This window comes from Gymnoscopelus braueri (genome assembly GCF_963280865.1).
Source record: "Gymnoscopelus braueri genome assembly, contig: SCAFFOLD_42, whole genome shotgun sequence".
In the NCBI taxonomy this organism is placed as follows: Eukaryota; Metazoa; Chordata; class Actinopteri; order Myctophiformes; family Myctophidae; genus Gymnoscopelus; species Gymnoscopelus braueri.
Window position 1 is genome coordinate 40379 of NW_027660610.1, and position 19410 is coordinate 59788.

The following is a 19410-nucleotide window of genomic DNA, read 5'->3' on the forward strand; positions in this document are numbered from 1 at the left end:
GGCAAACATTCAGCAGAATAGCAGATCTATACTGTAAGTTCATAATGCGTTGCAGTGTGACGCGTTGTGAGCTTTCAGATCACTTGTTTGGTGTAGATGGAAAAAGGAAATGACCAGGTATAGACCCTGTCAACTAAGTATATAGGGTTGAAGTGGTTACCCACTAAAACATATATATTTTGTTCACTGTAGTCCCCAGGACTATACTAGGCCCACTCCTGTTTTCGCTGTACACTAAAAATATTAAAATAGGCGCTCACAACGCGCCACAACACCAGGCCATTGCATTTGAACTACTTTTTGTATTAGTTTGGTTAGTGTTGTTTCTCTTAACTACTGCTGCTAGATTTCCTGTCTCCAGTTCCATGTTAGGCAGTGTTTAGATCCAGAGTCAAATTTAACAAGTTAAACTCCTAGAACATTATTTCATTGTAAATGACATCTAAAGACCTGAAGAACTAGGCACCACACTGCAGTAATAAAGGGGTATTAAACTCAATTCTCCATTCTGCCCACCTGGAGGCTTTCCATGTTGTGGGGCTGCTGCCATTGGTCAAAGCCTCAAACAGAGCTCTGTAGGTGAACTGATAACTTGATACATGTTACATTTTATGTCATCTTATTTTATAGTCAAGGAAATACAAACGTTTATTATAATCACGATTGTTTCTTCAGGCTGAGCGGCTGTAACCTCACAGAGAGATGTTGTGAGCAGTTATCGTCAGTTCTCATCTCCAGCTCGTCTAATGTGACAGAACTGGATCTAAGCAATAATGACCTGCTGGATTCCGGAGTAGAGAAGCTCTCTATTGGACTGGGGAGTCCACACTGTAAACTGAAGACGCTCAGGTCAGTATTTCTGAACCTTTTAAACAGAACATTTATACCATGGCTTAAATACACATGGAGTTTACCTGATTAATGTATTCATATTTTATTAGGAGGAGACATACTGTGGAATGCAAATATCAGAGGAAATACAAATCCCTTAAATCTTGTATTAAACTTTAGAGGTCTTTTCAGGTTATCAAAACATTAGAACATGAATGAACACAATCACTGCCAGGTATTCATTAATTAATTCATCCAAAACTGCCAGCGTTTTTTACCTTATTTTGACTTGATCCACAGAGAGCCACGATGTGCACACGGATGTAAACAAAGGCTCTCTGGGAAGGGTCTCGTCTATCCACCGGAACAAAAACATAATGTTCATTTTGACCGTCTATTCTGTTGTTATCGGCAGTTGAATATGGATTGTTTTCACCCAAAAAAGAAATCCGAGCTAGATGTGTTTATGTAGATCTCATAACATATAACACATCTTTTTTAGATGACGTCACATCCGTGATTTTTTGCAGAAACTATAATAATTAATCAGTCAACATATATTCATGTGAGCACTGTTTTATTTTCCTACTATAATTTCAGTCCTCTAAAAACATTGCCATCAGTCTGTCAGTCTAGATAGATAGATAGATAGATAGATAGATAGATAGATAGATAGATACTGTAGATAGATACTGTAGATAGATAGACAAATAGATAGATAGATAGATAGATAGATAGAGAGAAACACATCAAGCTTTAAAACCAAGACTACAATGCAATGACAACGTTACATTACAACAAATGCTTCATGAGAATTTAATTGTGAGTCTTACTGGTATAAGTCAAGTTGTGTCATTTGCCGTTGGTGAATAGTTTAAAACTAATTAATTCCTCCCCACACATATATCTGTGTTGTCACTGATGTTGTATCCTACTGACTCACCTGCCTGTGAGGAGCCCCCACCAGGAGGACATAAGGGCCTTCGTCCTACTCCTTCCGCCCAACACTCCCCGCTGACAGGTGCCGCCTCAACCCGTAGGAGGACGTTCAATGACCAATATCACCCTCCCCACCCGGCTTCCATCCCGCTCGCGGGGATGGGGCGTATGGGAGGGTAATCCCTCCTGGACGCTATTGGTGGAAAGTCTAGGCTGAAGTCTTGTTGTGATGCCTATTACCATTTCCCCCATGTAGCCCCTCCCTGACCACTGCTGATTGGTCTTGGGTATTAGATGAGTCATCTAGCTTGGTGTCTCCCCCAATGACCCCATGTGACCTAGGCAAACATTCAGCAGAATAGCAGATCTATACTGTAAGTTCATAATGCGTCGCAGTGTGACGCGTTGTGAGCTTTCAGATCACTTGTTTGGTGTAGATGGAAAAAGGAAATGACCAGGTATAGACCCTGTCAACTAAGTATATAGGGTTGAAGTGGTTACCCACTAAAACATATATATTTTGTTCACTGTAGTCCCCAGGACTATACTAGGCCCACTCCTGTTTTCGCTGTACACTAAAAATATTAAAATAGGCGCTCACAACGCGCCACAACACCAGGCCATTGCATTTGAACTACTTTTTGTATTAGTTTGGTTAGTGTTGTTTCTCTTAACTACTGCTGCTAGATTTCCTGTCTCCAGTTCCATGTTAGGCAGTGTTTAGATCCAGAGTCAAATTTAACAAGTTAAACTCCTAGAACATTATTTCATTGTAAATGACATCTAAAGACCTGAAGAACTAGGCACCACACTGCAGTAATAAAGGGGTATTAAACTCAATTCTCCATTCTGCCCACCTGGAGGCTTTCCATGTTGGGGGAGGGAGGAGCTGTTATATCAGTTATAACTTAATATGTTTTTAAAAGGCAATGTAATGCAATGTAGAACCAGATGATGTGCTGTGGTGACCCTGATGTGAATTCCTTTTTCCGTAAATTAATGTCCTACTTCTTCATACTACAGTGTCACACTAAAGTAGCAAAAATAGCCGATCTACAAGCTTACAAAGCGTTGAGATGCGAAGCGGTATGAGCTTGTAGAGTGTGTCTGTGGGTTTTATAAATATTGAACCAACAAAAGCTTGTGACTAAACCATAATTACATTGGATGGATACAGGATAGGTGGGCACTAGGGACATCTGGGCACCTTGATGTAAAATTGGCTATTTTGTCCAAAATGTAAAAAAGAAAATCAATATTTGAAAAATGGTCTTAAGTAATGTAAAGTATACATGATGGGAACATGCACGGTATACCATCATTATCAGACTTGATTTTATCCTTCAACTTCTTGTTTGTGCCCCAAAACGACTGGATATACAGGTTTTGTAGCAATTTGTAGCAATATTAGACCTTAAATGTCTAATGTTTAAGCATGTTCTACTTCTAATCATGTATAGTTTAACTATTTTCCATCCAGTCTGACACCTCTGAGCAGGAGGAGGGGTAAACCCTCCATTCAGGGAACAATGTATCACAGTGTGGTTGCAGACTAAAGCAACCATGTGCTAAAGATGTAATCACAGAGCTATCCGCTTGATGTATTATAATGAAGAGTGCATTCAGATATAATACAACAAAAAGGCTAAATGGCACCATCAGCATCTCCAGTGAAGTTGTAGTAGCCTACAGGTGTAAACATGTGTTTACAAGAAAACATAAGAAGTGGGTTTCAGGTTAGCTGATCTGATTCTGAACACAGCCAATACACACAGTTGTCAACAGTTTCAGTAAAATTGTTAATTTGTTAACTCATTAACTCAACAATAATTTCATATAATCATACAACAGGACAAAGGTGAGACAGTCAGCAGGGTATACAGCACTGCAGGGAGATCCAGCAGACGCTAGAAGTACTAACTACCAGTGCTTGTTTGCTTTGTGACACCACCATGTCTTACTTGCGTGTGAATACAGACAATATTAAAAAAGGGCTGAATAGCCGGTGTAAAAACACGGATCGGCTGATTACAAGCCAATCTACAAGCTTGTAGATCGGCTATTTAGAAATAAATATAAAGTGAAAGTTTTGGAATATTTGCATAAATAACTGTCTCAAATATGAACACACAGTATCCCCTATCACAGTGGTTCTCAAAACTTTTAATTTCAAGGACCCACAGTTTGATATGCATTAGACCACTATTATTATAATAACAAAATGGCAGATCTACAAGCTCACAATACAGTATGTCACTTATTATTAGATTATATTCATATTAGTTTTCTTAAAAAATATAAAAATAGCACCTACAAGCTTGTAGATCTATATAATTTCACATTTATACATCTTAGGTCATGATTGAATATGACACATGTCTAACAACGTTGTGTTGTTGTTGTTAAGAACACTGACTATTTAAGACTATGACATTTGCAGACTTCATTAAAAAAAAGACATTTGGGGTCCTTACAAATGCCTTGTTGACAGCACTATCATCAGTGTTGGATTCATGTGTATTTTCAGACAGTTAACCACTTAAACCATCAATACTTAGAAAACTTGTACTTGATCTGCTATTTTTCCCTCTACACCAAACCTCTTTGCCAAAAATAGCCTGTATTCATGATGTATCTTTTATGTTTGGTTCTCTGGGTTCGTTCCTCGAAATGTAGTGGCGTGAAAGTCATAATGTAACACCCTGTGTGTGTGTGTGTGTGTGTGTGTGTGTGTGTGTGTGTGTGTGTGTGTGTGTGTGTGTGTGTGTGTGTGTGTGTGTGTGTGTGTGTGTGTGTGTGTGTGTGTGTGTGTGTGTGTTTGTGTAGGTTGTCAGGCTGCATGATCTCAGAGAAAGGCTGTTCTTATCTGGTCTCTGCTCTGAGGTCCAACTCCCATCTGAAAGTGTTGGATTTGAGCGTCAATCATCCAGGAGACATCGGGATAAGGAATCTGTCTGCTCTACCACTGACTCTCAGGTTTATATATTTTTTAATATGTTCGAAATAAATAAATAAATGAAATGAAATGAAAGGTATGGAGAGAACCAGTGTCTTCTAGTAGGTTTAGAGGGAATCATATTGTGATGCTGTATAGTATTGTTTAATGCTGTAAAATCATTATCAATCAATGTTTCTATTATCAAATCTAATATTCACCGCTCACTTTGTCTCTCCTCCAACCCCAGGGTGGACCATTGTGGAGAGAACAGGCTGGATCCTTTGAGGAGGTGTAAGTGTTTATTCCGTTTCATTCCTGAAATCAAAGCAGCACACATCCAGATATTTACTTTACTTTATTTATTTATTTGATCTGGAGATTGCTCATTAATGAACGCTAAAACATGATGTATGTATTGCGTACACATGATTAAGTGTAAATATGCCGTCTTTAGCGAAAGCTAATTTCCATCCGTAGTCCCCAAAACATACAAACATAACAATAGAAATACATAGTTAACAAAACGCTCAATCATAATCAGACAGAGGCCTGTTACAAATATTTAAGAAAGCCTTAGTACAATTTACAATTTAGGTATTTAGCAGACGCTCTTAATCCAGAGCGATTTACAGTAAGCAAGGACAACATAAGATGATCAAATGCATAGCAATAATAATCTACTAATAAACTAATACATAAGTAAACCAAGAACCTATCATCAGTCTAACCGTAGAATATAAAAAAAGTAAATAATCTGTATATTGCAACTATATTAAACACTGTGCTGCGGGCTAAGGTGGAGTCTCAAGAGTTGAGTCTTCAGATTACGGCAGAACATTGGGAGTGAGTCTGTAGTTCTAATTGCAATGGGGAGTTCATTCCATAGTTTAGGAGCCAGAAGGGAGAAGAGTCTGGGACGTGTGGAGCGTTGGCCCGGATATTTTAGCGAAGGTTCTGACAGCTTCCCTGTGTTAGTTGATCTAAGAGAGCGGGAGGGGTTGTAGGGTTGGATCACGCTTTGAAGATATGGGGGTGCCATACCTTTGGTTGCTTTGTAGGCCAACATCAGTGTTTTGTACTCTGTGTGGGCAGTAACTGGGAGTCAATGGAGGGAGCGGAGAAGGGGGGAGACATGTGACATTTTTGACTGGTTGAAGACCAAGTGTGCTGCTGCATTCTGGATCATTTGGAGAGGCTTAAGTGCACATGCCGGGAGGCCAGTAAGGAGAGAGTTACAACAGTCACATTTTGATATGACTGATGTCTGGATAAGGAGCTGACTGTCCAGGACAACACCACGGTTCATGGCTGTTGGAACCGAAGTCACCAGGGCGTTGTCTATGGAAATAGTTAGATCCTGCGTGGGGCAGGACTTAGCTGGGAAGAAGAGAAGCTCAGTCTTGTCTGGGTACAGCTTGAGGTGGAGAGAAGACATTGTGAGATGTCAGCCAGACATGCAGTGATGCGCTCTTCCACCTGAGTGGCATAGGGGGGAAGGATAGAAACAGTTGAGTGTCATCGGCACAGCAGTGATAAGATAGATTGTGAGCAGAGATGACTGCCAGGGCCAAGAGATTTAGTGTAGAGGGAGAAAAGGAGGGGGCCAAGTACAGATCCCTGGGGGACCCCAGTTAGGAGGGTGCGGAGGGAGGAGAGCAAACCTTTCCGAGGAACCTGGTAGTTCTGATCAGTTAGGTAGGAGGAGAACCTCTTTATAGCCGTCCCAGCGATGCCTAGGTCAGCAAGGGTGTCCAGGAGCATCTGGTGGTTCACTAGTCTAGAAGAATCAGGACTGCAGAGTGGGAGGCATGCAGCGTGGGCAGCAAGTAGTGCTTCTGTGACTGTAAGGAGTGCAGTTTCCGTGGAGTGGGCCGGTATGAATCCTGACTGGTTGGGATCCAGCAGGTTGTTTTGTGAGAGATGGAGAGAAAGCTGTTTGGAAACAACACGTTCAAGAGTGTTGGAAGGAAAGGAAAGGAGTGATACTGGTCTTTAGTTCTTGAGGTCTGAGGAGTCAAGAGTTATTGAGGAGTGGGGTTACTCTGGCCGACTTGAAGGCAGACGGGACACAGCCTGAAGTTACAGATGTGTTGATGATGGAGGTAATGAAGGGGAGCAGATCAGGTGCAATGCTCTGGGAGATTGGGGAAGGGATGGGGTCAAGAGGACAGGAGGTAGGTCTAGTGGAGGTCACTAGTTTTAGGACCTCATCTGGAGAGAAAGGAGAAAAGGAGGACAGGCATGATATGTTGGTGTTAGCATTGGGTGAGTCAACCTTCTTCTCAAAGTAGGTGACAAAAGCGTCAGCTGAAAGGGATGAAGGTGGGGTTTGGGGGAGGGGGTTTAAGGAGGGAGGAGAACGTGGAAAAGAGCTTCCTTGGGTTAGAGGGACAGGATTACATCTTGGTGTGGTAGAAAGAGGATTTAGCTGTAGATAGTGAGAGGGAGAAGGCAGAAAGGAGTGAGTGAAAGTAGTGAAAGTTGGAGAAGTCATCTGGTTGTTCTGAGAGGTGTTCGCTCAGCTCTGAGGGTTGGAGATAACCACGGAGCCGGCGGACATGGGCGTGCTGTTCTGGAAGAGAGAGGAGAGTGACGGTTAAACGCAGATGAGATAGTGGAGAGAAAGGATGAGGTTTCAGTGTATGGTGAGAGGGAGGGGAAGGAATCCAGGGAAGGTAGAGAGGAGAGTATAGAGGACGAGAGAATGGAGGGGTTTAGGGACCTCAGGTTACGTTGAGTGGTGACGGTCTGAGGGTGAGTGGGTTTAGGTGGGAGAGTAGAGAGAGAGAGGGAGAAGGTTATGAAGTAATGGTCAGAGGTATGTAGGGGTAACAGAGAGGTTAGAGGGAGAACACAAGGTCCAATACATTACCAGCTCTATGAGTGGGAGGAGAAGGAGACAGGGAGAATGAAGACAGGAGGGACGTAACAGGAAGATACTTCTCTGCAGTAGGTAGGTTGAAGTCACCCTGTAGAATGAAGGGGTTTCATCCACCGGAAAGGAGCTGATCAGAGAATCTAGTTCTTCCAGGAAGTTCCTAAGTAGTAGTAAGTCCAGTAATTAAAGGGCAGAGGTTGGACCAAATTGTATTATTTTGTTTCTCAACTGATTTTGACTGGAAATTAATCAATTCCCTGACCTCACAAACATAGGATTAGACACTTTGTTTACATTCATAGCTCTATTAGTTTGGAAGATATGCCAATTTTTGGAATTAAATACTCACCATGGCGGCCATCTTGGATTTAGGGTATTAGCAGTGAGCAGATCAGGGTAGATTTTTTTATCCTGTCAAAATCAGTTGAGAAACAAAATAATACAATTTGGTCCAACGTGAGTGTTTTTTTTACTTGAATTACCGGGGGCTGTTAGTGACACGATAGTTCACTTTGTGATACAAGCGCCAAATTTTCCACAAAGTTTCTTCTGGACCTACTTTTTCACAAAAGCCCATTAGCCACCCAAAAAATTATAATAATATGGCTGCCATTTTCCAAAATGGCTGCCGGCGAAAGACATGCTATGTGGTTTTTGACCTGGATTGTGATTGGATAATCCAATTTTGATTATTTTGGCTTCAGAATAGTTTTGACTCCGCCCCACGGAAATCATTTTGGCATCAGAATATAGTTTTGACTCCCCCCCGCCCCCTCCCCCCGTTAGCCAAGCAAAAAAATATATTTATGACTGCCATTTTCCAAAATGGCTGCCAGCTAAAGACATTTAGCATGTTTTTTTTTTACCTGGATTGAAATTATTTTGGCATCAGAATATAGTTTTGACTCTCCCCCACCCCCTCCCCCGTTAAAAAAATATATATATGACTGCCATTTTCCAAAATGGCTGCCTGCGAAAGACATTTTATGTGTTTTTTTACCTGGATTGTCTTTTGATAATCCAAATGTTTTCTGAGGGTGTACTGTCAAAAGGTTGCGCAGAATGCGCACCACTGAGCTAAGGGACTAACGGGATACAGTTGGAGAAATAAAACTAATCACAAGGTAACGAGACAAGACAGGAAACGTTACGACAAAATAAAACAAACACAACAGTAGGCTAAAGTAAAAACTAAGTAACCACTTAAAACAGGACAAACTAACACATTACAAAACAGTACTGTACTGTTAGTGTACAGCACTGTACTTTACTCTACTGTACTGTTCTGTTATTGTACAGCATAGTACTGTACTGTACAGTACTGTACTGTATTGCTATTGTACAGCACAGTACTGTACTGTGCTGTACTGTATTGTTATTGAACAGCACTGTACTGTACTGTATTGTTGTTGGTTACCAGTTCACGATTTAGTGAAGAATCTAGGCCCTGAAAAATCCATTGGCATCCTTTTCTTTCACGCTTTCACTGGATGTGAGGTTGTGTCAGCCTTTCGTGGGAAAAGGCAAAAAGACAGAAACCCGGTAAGTGTGGCCTGAAGTGTCTCATGTCTTCCAGAAGCTCAGTCAATACCCACCAGTAACAGTGCATGACAAGAACAGCACTAGTGATGTGGTTGATGATGCAAGATTTTACCTGTTTGCATGGAAGCCGAGGTCCTATGATGCCAATCTACCTACAAGGGCATCTCTTGCACATCATGTGAAGCGTGCCACTTATCAAGTTGCCCGTGTCTGAAGCCAGGCAGCTGTATGTCAAATGCATACAGAGAGCCCTGCAGCTGGGGATGGCGAGCAGAGGATGACATTTGGCAAGTAGCGTGGATAACACTCTAGCAATTGCCCAGATATGTGAACAACTGACAAAATGCCGGTGCAAGACTGAATGTCGTGGTAGATGCAAGTGCTACCGCTTTGGCCTTCAGTGCACACAGCTGAGTGCCTGCAAATGTGACGATTAGAACAATTTGTGATCCAGGCATGGGGAGGGGGTAAAAACTCATATGTTGATACCAAAATAATCAAAATCCAGTCACAATCCAGGTCAAAATACACATAAAATGTCTTTCCCCAGCAGCCATTTTGGAAAGTGGCAGCCATAATGTTTTTTTTCTTGCGTGGCTAACGAGGGGAGGGGGCGGGGGGAGTCAAAACTATATTCTGATGCCAAAATAATCAAAATTGGATAATCCAATCACAATCCAGGTCAAAATACACATAAAATGCCTTTTGCCTGAAGCCATTTTGGAAAATGGCAGCCATATTGTTTTTTTTTCACGTAGCTAACGGGGGGAGGGGGCAGGGGGAGTCAAAACTATATGTTGATACCAAAATAATCAAAATCCAATCACAATCCAGGTCAAAATACACATAAAATCTCTTTCAGCAGCCATTTCGGAAAATGGCAGCCATATTGGTTTTTTTTTGCGTGGCTAACGGGCTTTTCTGCAAAAGTAGGTCCTAGGCATTGTTCATGCCAAATTTGGCGCTTGTATCACAAAGTGAACTATTGTAACGTAAAAATAGACTTAAGGGCCCGCACTAAAGGGTCCCTGTGGGACGATAGAGCACAATGATGGTGAGAGGGACCGGTTGTGTTATTGAAATAGCATGACATTCACATGTGGAAAGAGAAAGGTGAGAGAGATTTAAAACACGGAAATTCCATTTGGAGTAAACCTGTACCACCCCCACGACCTGGGGGGGGGGGGGGGGGGGGTATATGAAGCAGAGAGGGCAGCAGGGGTAGCAGTGTTATCTGGGGTAATCCAGGTTTCTGTTAGAGCAAGGAATTGCAGATACTTGAGGGAGGCCTGGGCTGAAATGAATTCAGGTTTCTTCTTCATGGTTGCCGCGTGGCAGTTCCAGAGACCTCCCTCCACAATGTGGTGACTGGGTGAACAAGTTGGATAGACTAGAAGCTCACCGGGGCCGAGCGTCTACTCACCGCGGCCACTTGGCAGCGCATATAAGTGGCGTAGCGTCATGAGGGCCAGTGGGGCCGTGGCTCGGTCAGTGTAGACCCTGTAGCGCGTCTGATATGTGGCATAGAGGGGCGGATTTTAAATCTCCAGAGGAAACATCCGCGGGCTACCATTGGTTCAGCGATGTGTGCGGTCGCCCTGCGGCCCCTCCTCCTCCACCAATGTGCAGTATTGAGAGCCCTGACGTCACAACATTTGGAGCGATGGCCACTGCACTCTGGTTGGTTGGGGTACACCTAGGGCCCAGGTAGAACCCACTTAAAGCCTGCATGGGCAAACCCAGTTAGGACCCGCCTCGGTCCCACATAAACGTGGCTAGTTGGGGCCCACCTAAGGGCCAGGTAGAAGCTACTTATAGCCCGCATGGGCATCGCAGTTAAGACCCACCTCGGCCCCACATAGAATTGCCTAGGTGGGGCCCACCTAAGGACCGTTTCAGTGGTCACAAACGGTGCAAGTGCACAAACTGCACAAACTGGCTGTGATGGCGACAGCAAGCTCTCTGCGATGCTGCTGTCTGGAAACTGGCCTCAGGATGACACGACCAATGAGAGTGAGCGCTTTCGTTGTTGCTAAGATACGGTGTATGGCACATAGCGGCTGTGGCCCATAGCTTGTGGATCTCTGTCACATGATTGGCGTAGCCTGCGTTGCCAGGTCTGCCTTTTGTATAAGCGATTTTAGTCTTATTTGGGCGCGCATTTGGGCTCGTTTGCATAGACCACGGCAGCGCTTGTTTCTTTCCCGCTTGACGGATGTGGCAACGGGGCAAAAGGTTCTCAGTGTGGCGCAGATGATGATGATGATTGGCTGGTGTAACGAACCATCCGGAAGTAAATGGCGAGATGAAATATATAGCACTTTATGATTATTAGAGGAAGGAGACACATGTGAAGGTGGAAAATGAAATGTAGGAGATTTTTGTAGCAAGTTGGATATAAGAGAATTGGGCCACTCCTATATATATATATACTTTGTCTCAGAATGAAAAGTGCAAATAACAGATCTACAAGCTCACAACACATCACAATGTGACACATTGTAAGCTTGTAGATCTGCTATCTAATGTAAGAAGATCTATCTAATTTAAGCATTATCTTATACTTTCTACAAGCTCATAGCGCGGCACCGAGTGCCGCGCTATGAGCTTGTAGATCTGCTATTTTTTAGCGGTGCCAGCCGCTCTACATTTGACCTTGTGTGTCCATCCGTCCGTATGTTTGAGCACGGCAAAGACACAACACATGCGCCACTTCAACACACACACACACATTTTAACCATTTATTTATGTCCACACAAAGGAGAGTATACAAGGACACAAATATTAAAGGTGCAGTAAGATTACATCACAAAATCATGGAATACGTCTTCATGATACAATAAGCATGTCACTCGGTACTCTATGGGTATAAGTAACAGCGTCTCCGCCATATGTGGCGGCTGCCAATTATAGCAGAAATAGAACAATACTTTGCCAGCCTTTTTGCCTCCTTTTTGGGCATCCCAAGTTGTTGGAACCCTCTAACAACCAGTCTGTGGGTATAATGTCCTAGGCTGCCAAATATAAAAACAAATAGTCTGCACCTATAGCCCAGCTCTGAGATGGTATGTAGAAGTGGTTGGTATTTAATGACCTTGGTCATAAAGGCTTCCTCTAGGCTAGGGTCAAAGGTGCAGGCTATCTCTAATACAAACACCTCTCTGGACTCTTCATCAACCACAACAACATCTGGTGTATTAGCTGTCAAAGATGTAAATATGTCTGGGTTATCACAGAGATGAAACATGGATGAAATGACACGGGAATGTTTGTACATTCTCACTGAGGGTGCATGATTTTTTGATATGTCCTTTGCGATGAGTTCCACTATTCTATCATGGCGTGCTATGTACATCCCTTTGTATGCATAACAGCCATTCAGGATGTGTGGCAGTGTTTCAGTGATCTGTTCTGTGGTGTGGTGCAGGCAATGAGGAACTTGAGTGGTGGGAAACCATATGGAAAGGTTGAGTCTGGTGGGAAGGACTTGTAGTCTGGCTTTTATAGTGAATGTGATGATGTCCTCATTGAGTGCAGTGTTCTTAAGGAATGAGTGTGAGACAGAGTGATCAGCATAGGGAAGACATGCAAGTTTCCCTTGGAGTTTTAGTCCAGTCCAGTGTTGTTGTTGTTGATGCTGGTGTAGATCCATGAGGACTCGTCTGGCACCTGTAGCTGTTAGCAGGTGACTGTGACCAGCATAGGTGACTGTTGCCCTGACTTGGGTGAGGGGGTCAGTTGTAATGTCCTCTGAGACCCTCACAGTCTCTGAGTCAGACCGCACCCACTCTAACGACACTCCAGTGCGGACACAGAGGTCGTTCAGGTCTGGCCAGTCCGACCAGACACCAAAACCAGCGGAACGGGTGTCGAGTTTTCCGCTGGGTTTCCTCCTGAATCCGAGGAAGTGGGGCTCTGACTCCCTGGCCAGTGGGACCTTACGCCTCCTTAGGTCCAGGAACAGGGAGGATCGAGCCAGCTCCCTAACATCCTTGTCATCGTTATTCAGCATTTTCAGAAGATGCGAAATCCGCATGCTGGTGTAAATCCATTCCACGTTTGGCAGCCCCAATCCTCCCTCCCACTGTGGATGAAAGATAATGTCACGTGTACTGTGTGAATTGAGTCCAAACCATTTTCGCACCAGGCTCACAGTTTTGTTGTTCATCTCACACAGTACCTTCTTTTTGATGTGGACATTGGTGAACAGGTGTTGTACTTTGGAGAGCGCCACCTGTCTGACAGCTTCCAGCTTCATGGACAGGGGCAGTGGACATCTGTCAACCAGGTCCAGCCTAGCTGTATACTCAGACAGGATGTTGTCAACTTGCTCTTTCCATTCACCTGCGATGTTGATTTTATGTCCCAGGTAATTGTATGTCTCGTGAAGGGAGTACACACGTATAGGTTCCGATGCTATTGTAAACACTGGGGGTGTATCTGTTCTTGAGTGATACCACCTGTTCCCGCCACTTCTCCTCTCATACAAAACGGCACATTTCGTGTTTTTAACCTCTAGGCCTGACCATTCTAGAAACTTATCTGTCCTGGTGAGCATGGTCTTAATGGTGCTCTCTTCCCTAGAGGCTAATGAAATGTCATCTGCATAGCCCTGTACAGGGTTGGGGGAGATTACACCATGGGGGGCACATTCACACATCCACTTTAGCCATTGGTTAGTGGCAATTATGAAATTGACAGCGCTCCATGGGCAGCCAGTCTTAATGCCTATCTGTAGAGGTGTTGGTTGTGTTAGTTGTTTTCCACAAATTACTTGAATAAAGGAGTCTTTGTAAACATCTTTCACTATGAAACATGCGGTCCTGCGAGGCGCACCGTTGCAACACATGCGCCACTTAAAGAGACACACACACACACACACACACACACACACACACACACACACACACACACACACACACACACACACACACACACACACACACACACACAACACACACAAGCCAGCACTGTACACGTGCATGCGTGCACACAAACACACACACACACACACTTAACATGCAGACCTGCGAGGCACACCGTTGCAACACATGCGCCACTTAAATACATGCACACACGTGCAAGCCAGCACTGCACACGTGCGTGCACACAAACACACACACACACACACACACACACACACACACACACACACACACACAACATGCGGACCTGCGAGGCACACCGTTGAAACACATGTGCCACTTAAAGACATGCATACACGCACAAAAGCCAGCACTGCACATGTGCGTGCGCACACACAAGCCAGCACTGCACACGTGCGTGCACGCACGCATGCACACAAACACACACACACACACACACACACACACACATGTAACATGCAGACCTGCGAGGCGCTGCACACGTGCAAGCCAGGACTGCACATGTGCGCGTGCACGTGCGTGCACGCCTACTCATGTGCACACACACACACACGTAAGATGCAAACCTGTGAGGCGCACCGTGCACACACACACACACACACACACACACACACAAGCCAGCACTGCACACGTGCACGTGCACATGCACACACACGCACACACACGCACGCACGCACGCACGCACGCACGCACGCACACACACACACACACACACACACACACACACACACACACACACACACACACACACACTCACACTCACACTCACACACACACAGAACTCTCCACCATGAATCACATACAGGTGCAAGATCTCTATGATGAGCTGAGGGGTTACCTATGCCAGGTCTCAGTCATTGTCAATTAAGAGTCAAGGCACAACATTCATTTGAAGTCTTTTTTTTTCACCTTGGAATGCATTTGGCCTCACTGCTATATACCTGCACCACTTACTTTAACACCTAAGTGTGATTTGCTTCCAGTGGCGCTGTTCAGTAGCCTTGAAATGAAGTTACAGGGTTTTAACATTTATTCTCTAGTTCATATATAGCTCAATTAAATAAACTCATCAAAGGCACCGCTTACTTCACACTGGGTGTGATTTTTGAAGAAACTTTGAAGAAACTTTGAATATATATATTTTTTTAAGGTGAACATTTTTAACAACAAATGTCTCTAAATCCTAAAAGTCAAAACATTTAAATAAACATATGTTGTTATAAATCAGTGGTTCTCAAACTGTTCTCATGTCAAGGACCCCCACAATTATATGTATTTGGCCGCAGACCCCCATATCAACATATTTTGTTCCAGGGACCCCCAGAAGCAAAGATTTGAGTTACAAATGTTAAAACATTTATATTTATACATTTATACAGATTTGCAAACATTTTCAAGATTTTTCTAAAGTAGCAGATCGGTGCCGCGCTATGAGCTTGTAGATCTGCTGTTTTTGAGTAGCCTAAGTATAAAAGGTTAAAGTGGTTAAAATTATTGTGATGCTATATTAACACATTTAGCTGGGGACCCCCTGGAACCCCCCAAGGACCCCACTTTGAGAACCAATGCTATAAACAACCTTCATAGTTACAGTGATTCATTTAAAGGACCAGTCCACTGTGGTAGAGGTTTGGGTTGTGTAGTTTCCCCCATCTGAACATGTTTTATGTCAGGGACCCCAGAAATCTATTTTTTTTTTCAAAATCTTTCAAACAATTTCAATTGTTTTCAAAAATGTTCATAAATATCGCAGCGTGGCACGAAGTGACGCGCTGTGAGCTTGTAGATCTGCTATTTATGAGAACCACTGTTTCAAAACACTAAAATCTAAACAAACAAAACACTTTCCTGGTTTTAATGGGTTAACACTGAGGATTTTTTTTGTCTCAGTATGAAAAGTGCAAATAACAGATCTACAATGCAACAATGCTCATCAGATCTACAATGCTCATAGCGCGGCACTCGGTGCCGCGCTATGAGCATTGTAGATCTGAGCATTTTGAGCATTTTGAACTCAAATGAACATTTGTAACTCAAATCTTTGCTTCTGGGGGATTCTACAAATGTCTTCTAAATCATTTTTCTAAACGTATGTTGTTATAATATCAGTGGTTCTCAAACTGTTTCCATGTCAAGGACCCCCACAATGATATGGATTTGGCCGCGGACCCCAATCTTAAAATATGTTGTTCCAGGGACCCCCAGAAGCAAAGATTTGAGTTAAAAATGTTGCTTTAAATATAGGCTATGTATATATATTCAAAGATTTGCTTACATTTTCACAAATGTTCTAAAGTAGCAGATCGGTGCAGCGCTATGAGCTTGTAGATCTGCTATTTTTGAACAGCCAAAGAAAATGTTAAAATGTGTGTGTGTGTGTGTGTGTGTGTCAGATGTAAATCTCATATAGAGCGCTTATAGATCAGCTATTTTCAATAGCAAGTTTCAAATACAAGGTTTCTGCCTGAGTGACAGCAACGATATACTTTGTCTCAGTATGAAAAGTGCAAATAACAGATCTACAAGCTCACAACGCATCACAATGTGACACATTGTGACCTTGTAGATCTGCTATCTAATTTAATTAGATCTGATTTAAACATTATCTTATACTTTCTACAAGCTCACCGAGTGCCGCGCTATGAGCTTGTAGATCTGCTATTTTTTGAAGAAATAATGACATTTTCATAAATCTTTGAATATATATATTTTTTTTTTAAGGTGAACATTTTTAACTCAAATCTTTGCTTCTGGGCGATTAATAATAAAAAATCCATTGATTGAATGAAATAATATCTCCATTGATTAGAAATTAATAATTCTAAATATTCTCATTGACTTACATTGTACGCTGAAACAGATCTCAAAGTCACTCTTTTAGCTCATAAACAAACACAAACAAAGCTGATTCAGACAATATAGAACATCATCAAACCCATTACTGAACATGTTTTATGTCAGGGACCCGCAGAATCTTTTTTTTTTTTTTTTTCTTTCATACAATTTCAAGTTTTTTCAAAAATGTTCAAAAATATCAGATGTACAAGCTCGCAATTTGGCACGAAGTGATGCACTGTGAGCTTGCAGATCTGCTATTTATGAGAACCACTGTTCCAAAACACTAAAATCTAAACAAACAAAACACTTTCCTGGTTTTAATGGGTTAACACTGAGGATTTTTTTTGTCTCAGTATGAAAAGTGCAAATAACTGATCTACAAGCTCACAACACATCACAATGTGACATATTGTGAGCTTGTAGATCTATCTAATTGAAGCATTATCTTATACTTTGGCTATTCAAAAATAGCAGATCTACAAGCTCATAGCGCGGCACTCGGTGCGGCGCTATGACTTTAACATTTAACATTCATTTAACTCAAATGAACATTTGTAACTCAAATCTTTGCTTCTGGGGGATTCTACAAATGTCTTCTTAATCCTTTTTTTAAACGTATGTTGTTATAATATCAGTGGTTCTCAAACTGTTTCCATGTCAAGGACCCCCACAATTATATGTATTTGGCCGCGGACCCCCATCTTAAAATATGTTGTTCCAGGGACCCCCAGAAGCAGAGATTTGAGTTAAAAATGTTTGCTTTAAATACATATATATTCAAAGATTTGCTTAAACTTCACGATTTTTCTAAAATAGCGGATCGGTGCCGCGCTATGAGCTTGTTGATCTGCTATTTTTGAATAGCCTAAATATAAAAGTTATAAAAATTATTGTGATTCTATATTAACACATTTAGCTGGGGACCCATTTAACCCATTAAGACCGGGAACGCATCTCTGTCACTTTAGATTTATTTGGCTATTCAAAAATAGGAGATCTACAAGCTCATAGCACGGCACTGAGTGCCGCTCTATGAGCTTGTAGATCTGCTATTTTTGAAAAATCATGAAAATGTGTGCAAATCTTTGAATATTATAGTTTTATAAAGCGAACATTAATATTTTGTTCCAGTACAAGCTCGTAGCGCGGCACCAACTGCTTTAGCTTGTAGATCTGCTATTTTTGAACAGCCAAAAAAAGAAAGTTTGAAAGTGGTTTAAAGTAACTAAGTACATGTACTCAAGTACTGTACTTAAGTACAATTTTGAGTATTTCCAATTTTCATTACTTTTACTTCTACTCCACTACATCTCAGAGGCAGATATTGTACTTTTAACCCACTATTTTTTTATTTTAAAACTTTAGTTATTTACTTTGTAGATTTTGATTATTATTACAAACCACTTCAGCCCTATATACAATTCGGCCATTTAAAAATAGCAGATCTACAAGCTCACAATGTGTCGCGATGAAAAGATTTTTATATATTTTATACATTTAAAAACTGGGTAATGGGACATTCTGCATAATGAGTACTTTATACTTTCGGTACTTTAAGTACATTTTGATGCCAATACTTTTGTACTTTTACTCAAATATTGTTTTAATTCCGGACTTTTACTGGTAACAGAGTACTTCTACATTGCAGCATTGATACTTTTACTTCAGTAAAACATTTGAGTACTTTTTCCACCACTGATTATTGAACAGATAAATAAAAGTTAAAATGACACAGATGTGTTCCTGGTCTTAATGTTCAGCATTAATAACATGGCCGACACAGTGACTCCAGGTGTAAAGTGTTTCATTAGTTGTGATATTTTGTCTTTTGTTTTTCTCACAGATTCCTGTCAGCTTTCACTGGATGAAAACACAGTGAGCGAAGGCCTCAGACTGTCAGAGGAGAACAGGAAGGTGACTGGTACAGGAGACCAACATCATCCTGAACATCCACACAGATTTACCTCTTGGCCTCAGGTGTTGAGTAGAGAGAGTCTGCCTGAACGTAGTTACTTTGAAGTAAAATGGAGTGGAGTGGGTGTTGGTGTAGCAGTCAGTTATATAGACATCACCAGAAAGGAGGAGGAGCTATCACGCTTTGGTCACAATGACAAGTCCTGGATGTTATATCGGTCACATGGTTCAGGCTACAGGTTCCATCACAACAGCATTCAGACTTACCTGTCAGGACCTGATGTCTCCACAGGGAGGGGGGGTATGGAGGGGGCCCTAGAGGAGGCTGAGATGGTAATGGGCGTGTACACAGATCACAGAGCAGGTACTGTGTCTTTCTACTGTATTAATGACAACAAACAGACCCTCCTCTATACAGTAAACACCACCTTCACACAACCTCTATATGCAGGGATAGGGGTTTATGGTTACAGTACAGCAGAGGTGTGTGAGATCTGGTAAACGTGTTGAAACACTTACCCCCTACAGTATGTATATAGAATATATAGTAGAGCTTACAGATACAGTATATACATACTACTGTACTTAGCTGACTGGGGTCGCCCAGGGGTCCCCCCCCCCCCCCCTCCAGTGCAATGTTTGT

The 19410-nt window shown here is 42.3% G+C and overlaps 2 protein-coding genes across 2 annotated transcripts in view; both read left to right on the forward strand.

Annotated features, from left to right (window-relative positions):
* Positions 1–19410, forward strand: part of LOC308081375 (NLR family CARD domain-containing protein 3-like) — a 189015-nt gene that overhangs the window by 39411 nt on the left and 130194 nt on the right. The gene's annotated exons all lie outside the window — the stretch shown is intronic.
* Positions 550–19268, forward strand: LOC308081368 (stonustoxin subunit alpha-like; the record flags this gene model as incomplete). Its single annotated transcript, XM_080457747.1, has 5 exons — positions 550–575; positions 676–849; positions 4597–4746; positions 4956–4999; positions 18697–19268. The coding sequence occupies exons 3-5, from the start codon at positions 4610–4612 to the stop codon at positions 19266–19268; spliced, it is 753 nt and encodes a 250-aa protein (XP_080313873.1). The 5' UTR covers positions 550–575; positions 676–849; positions 4597–4609.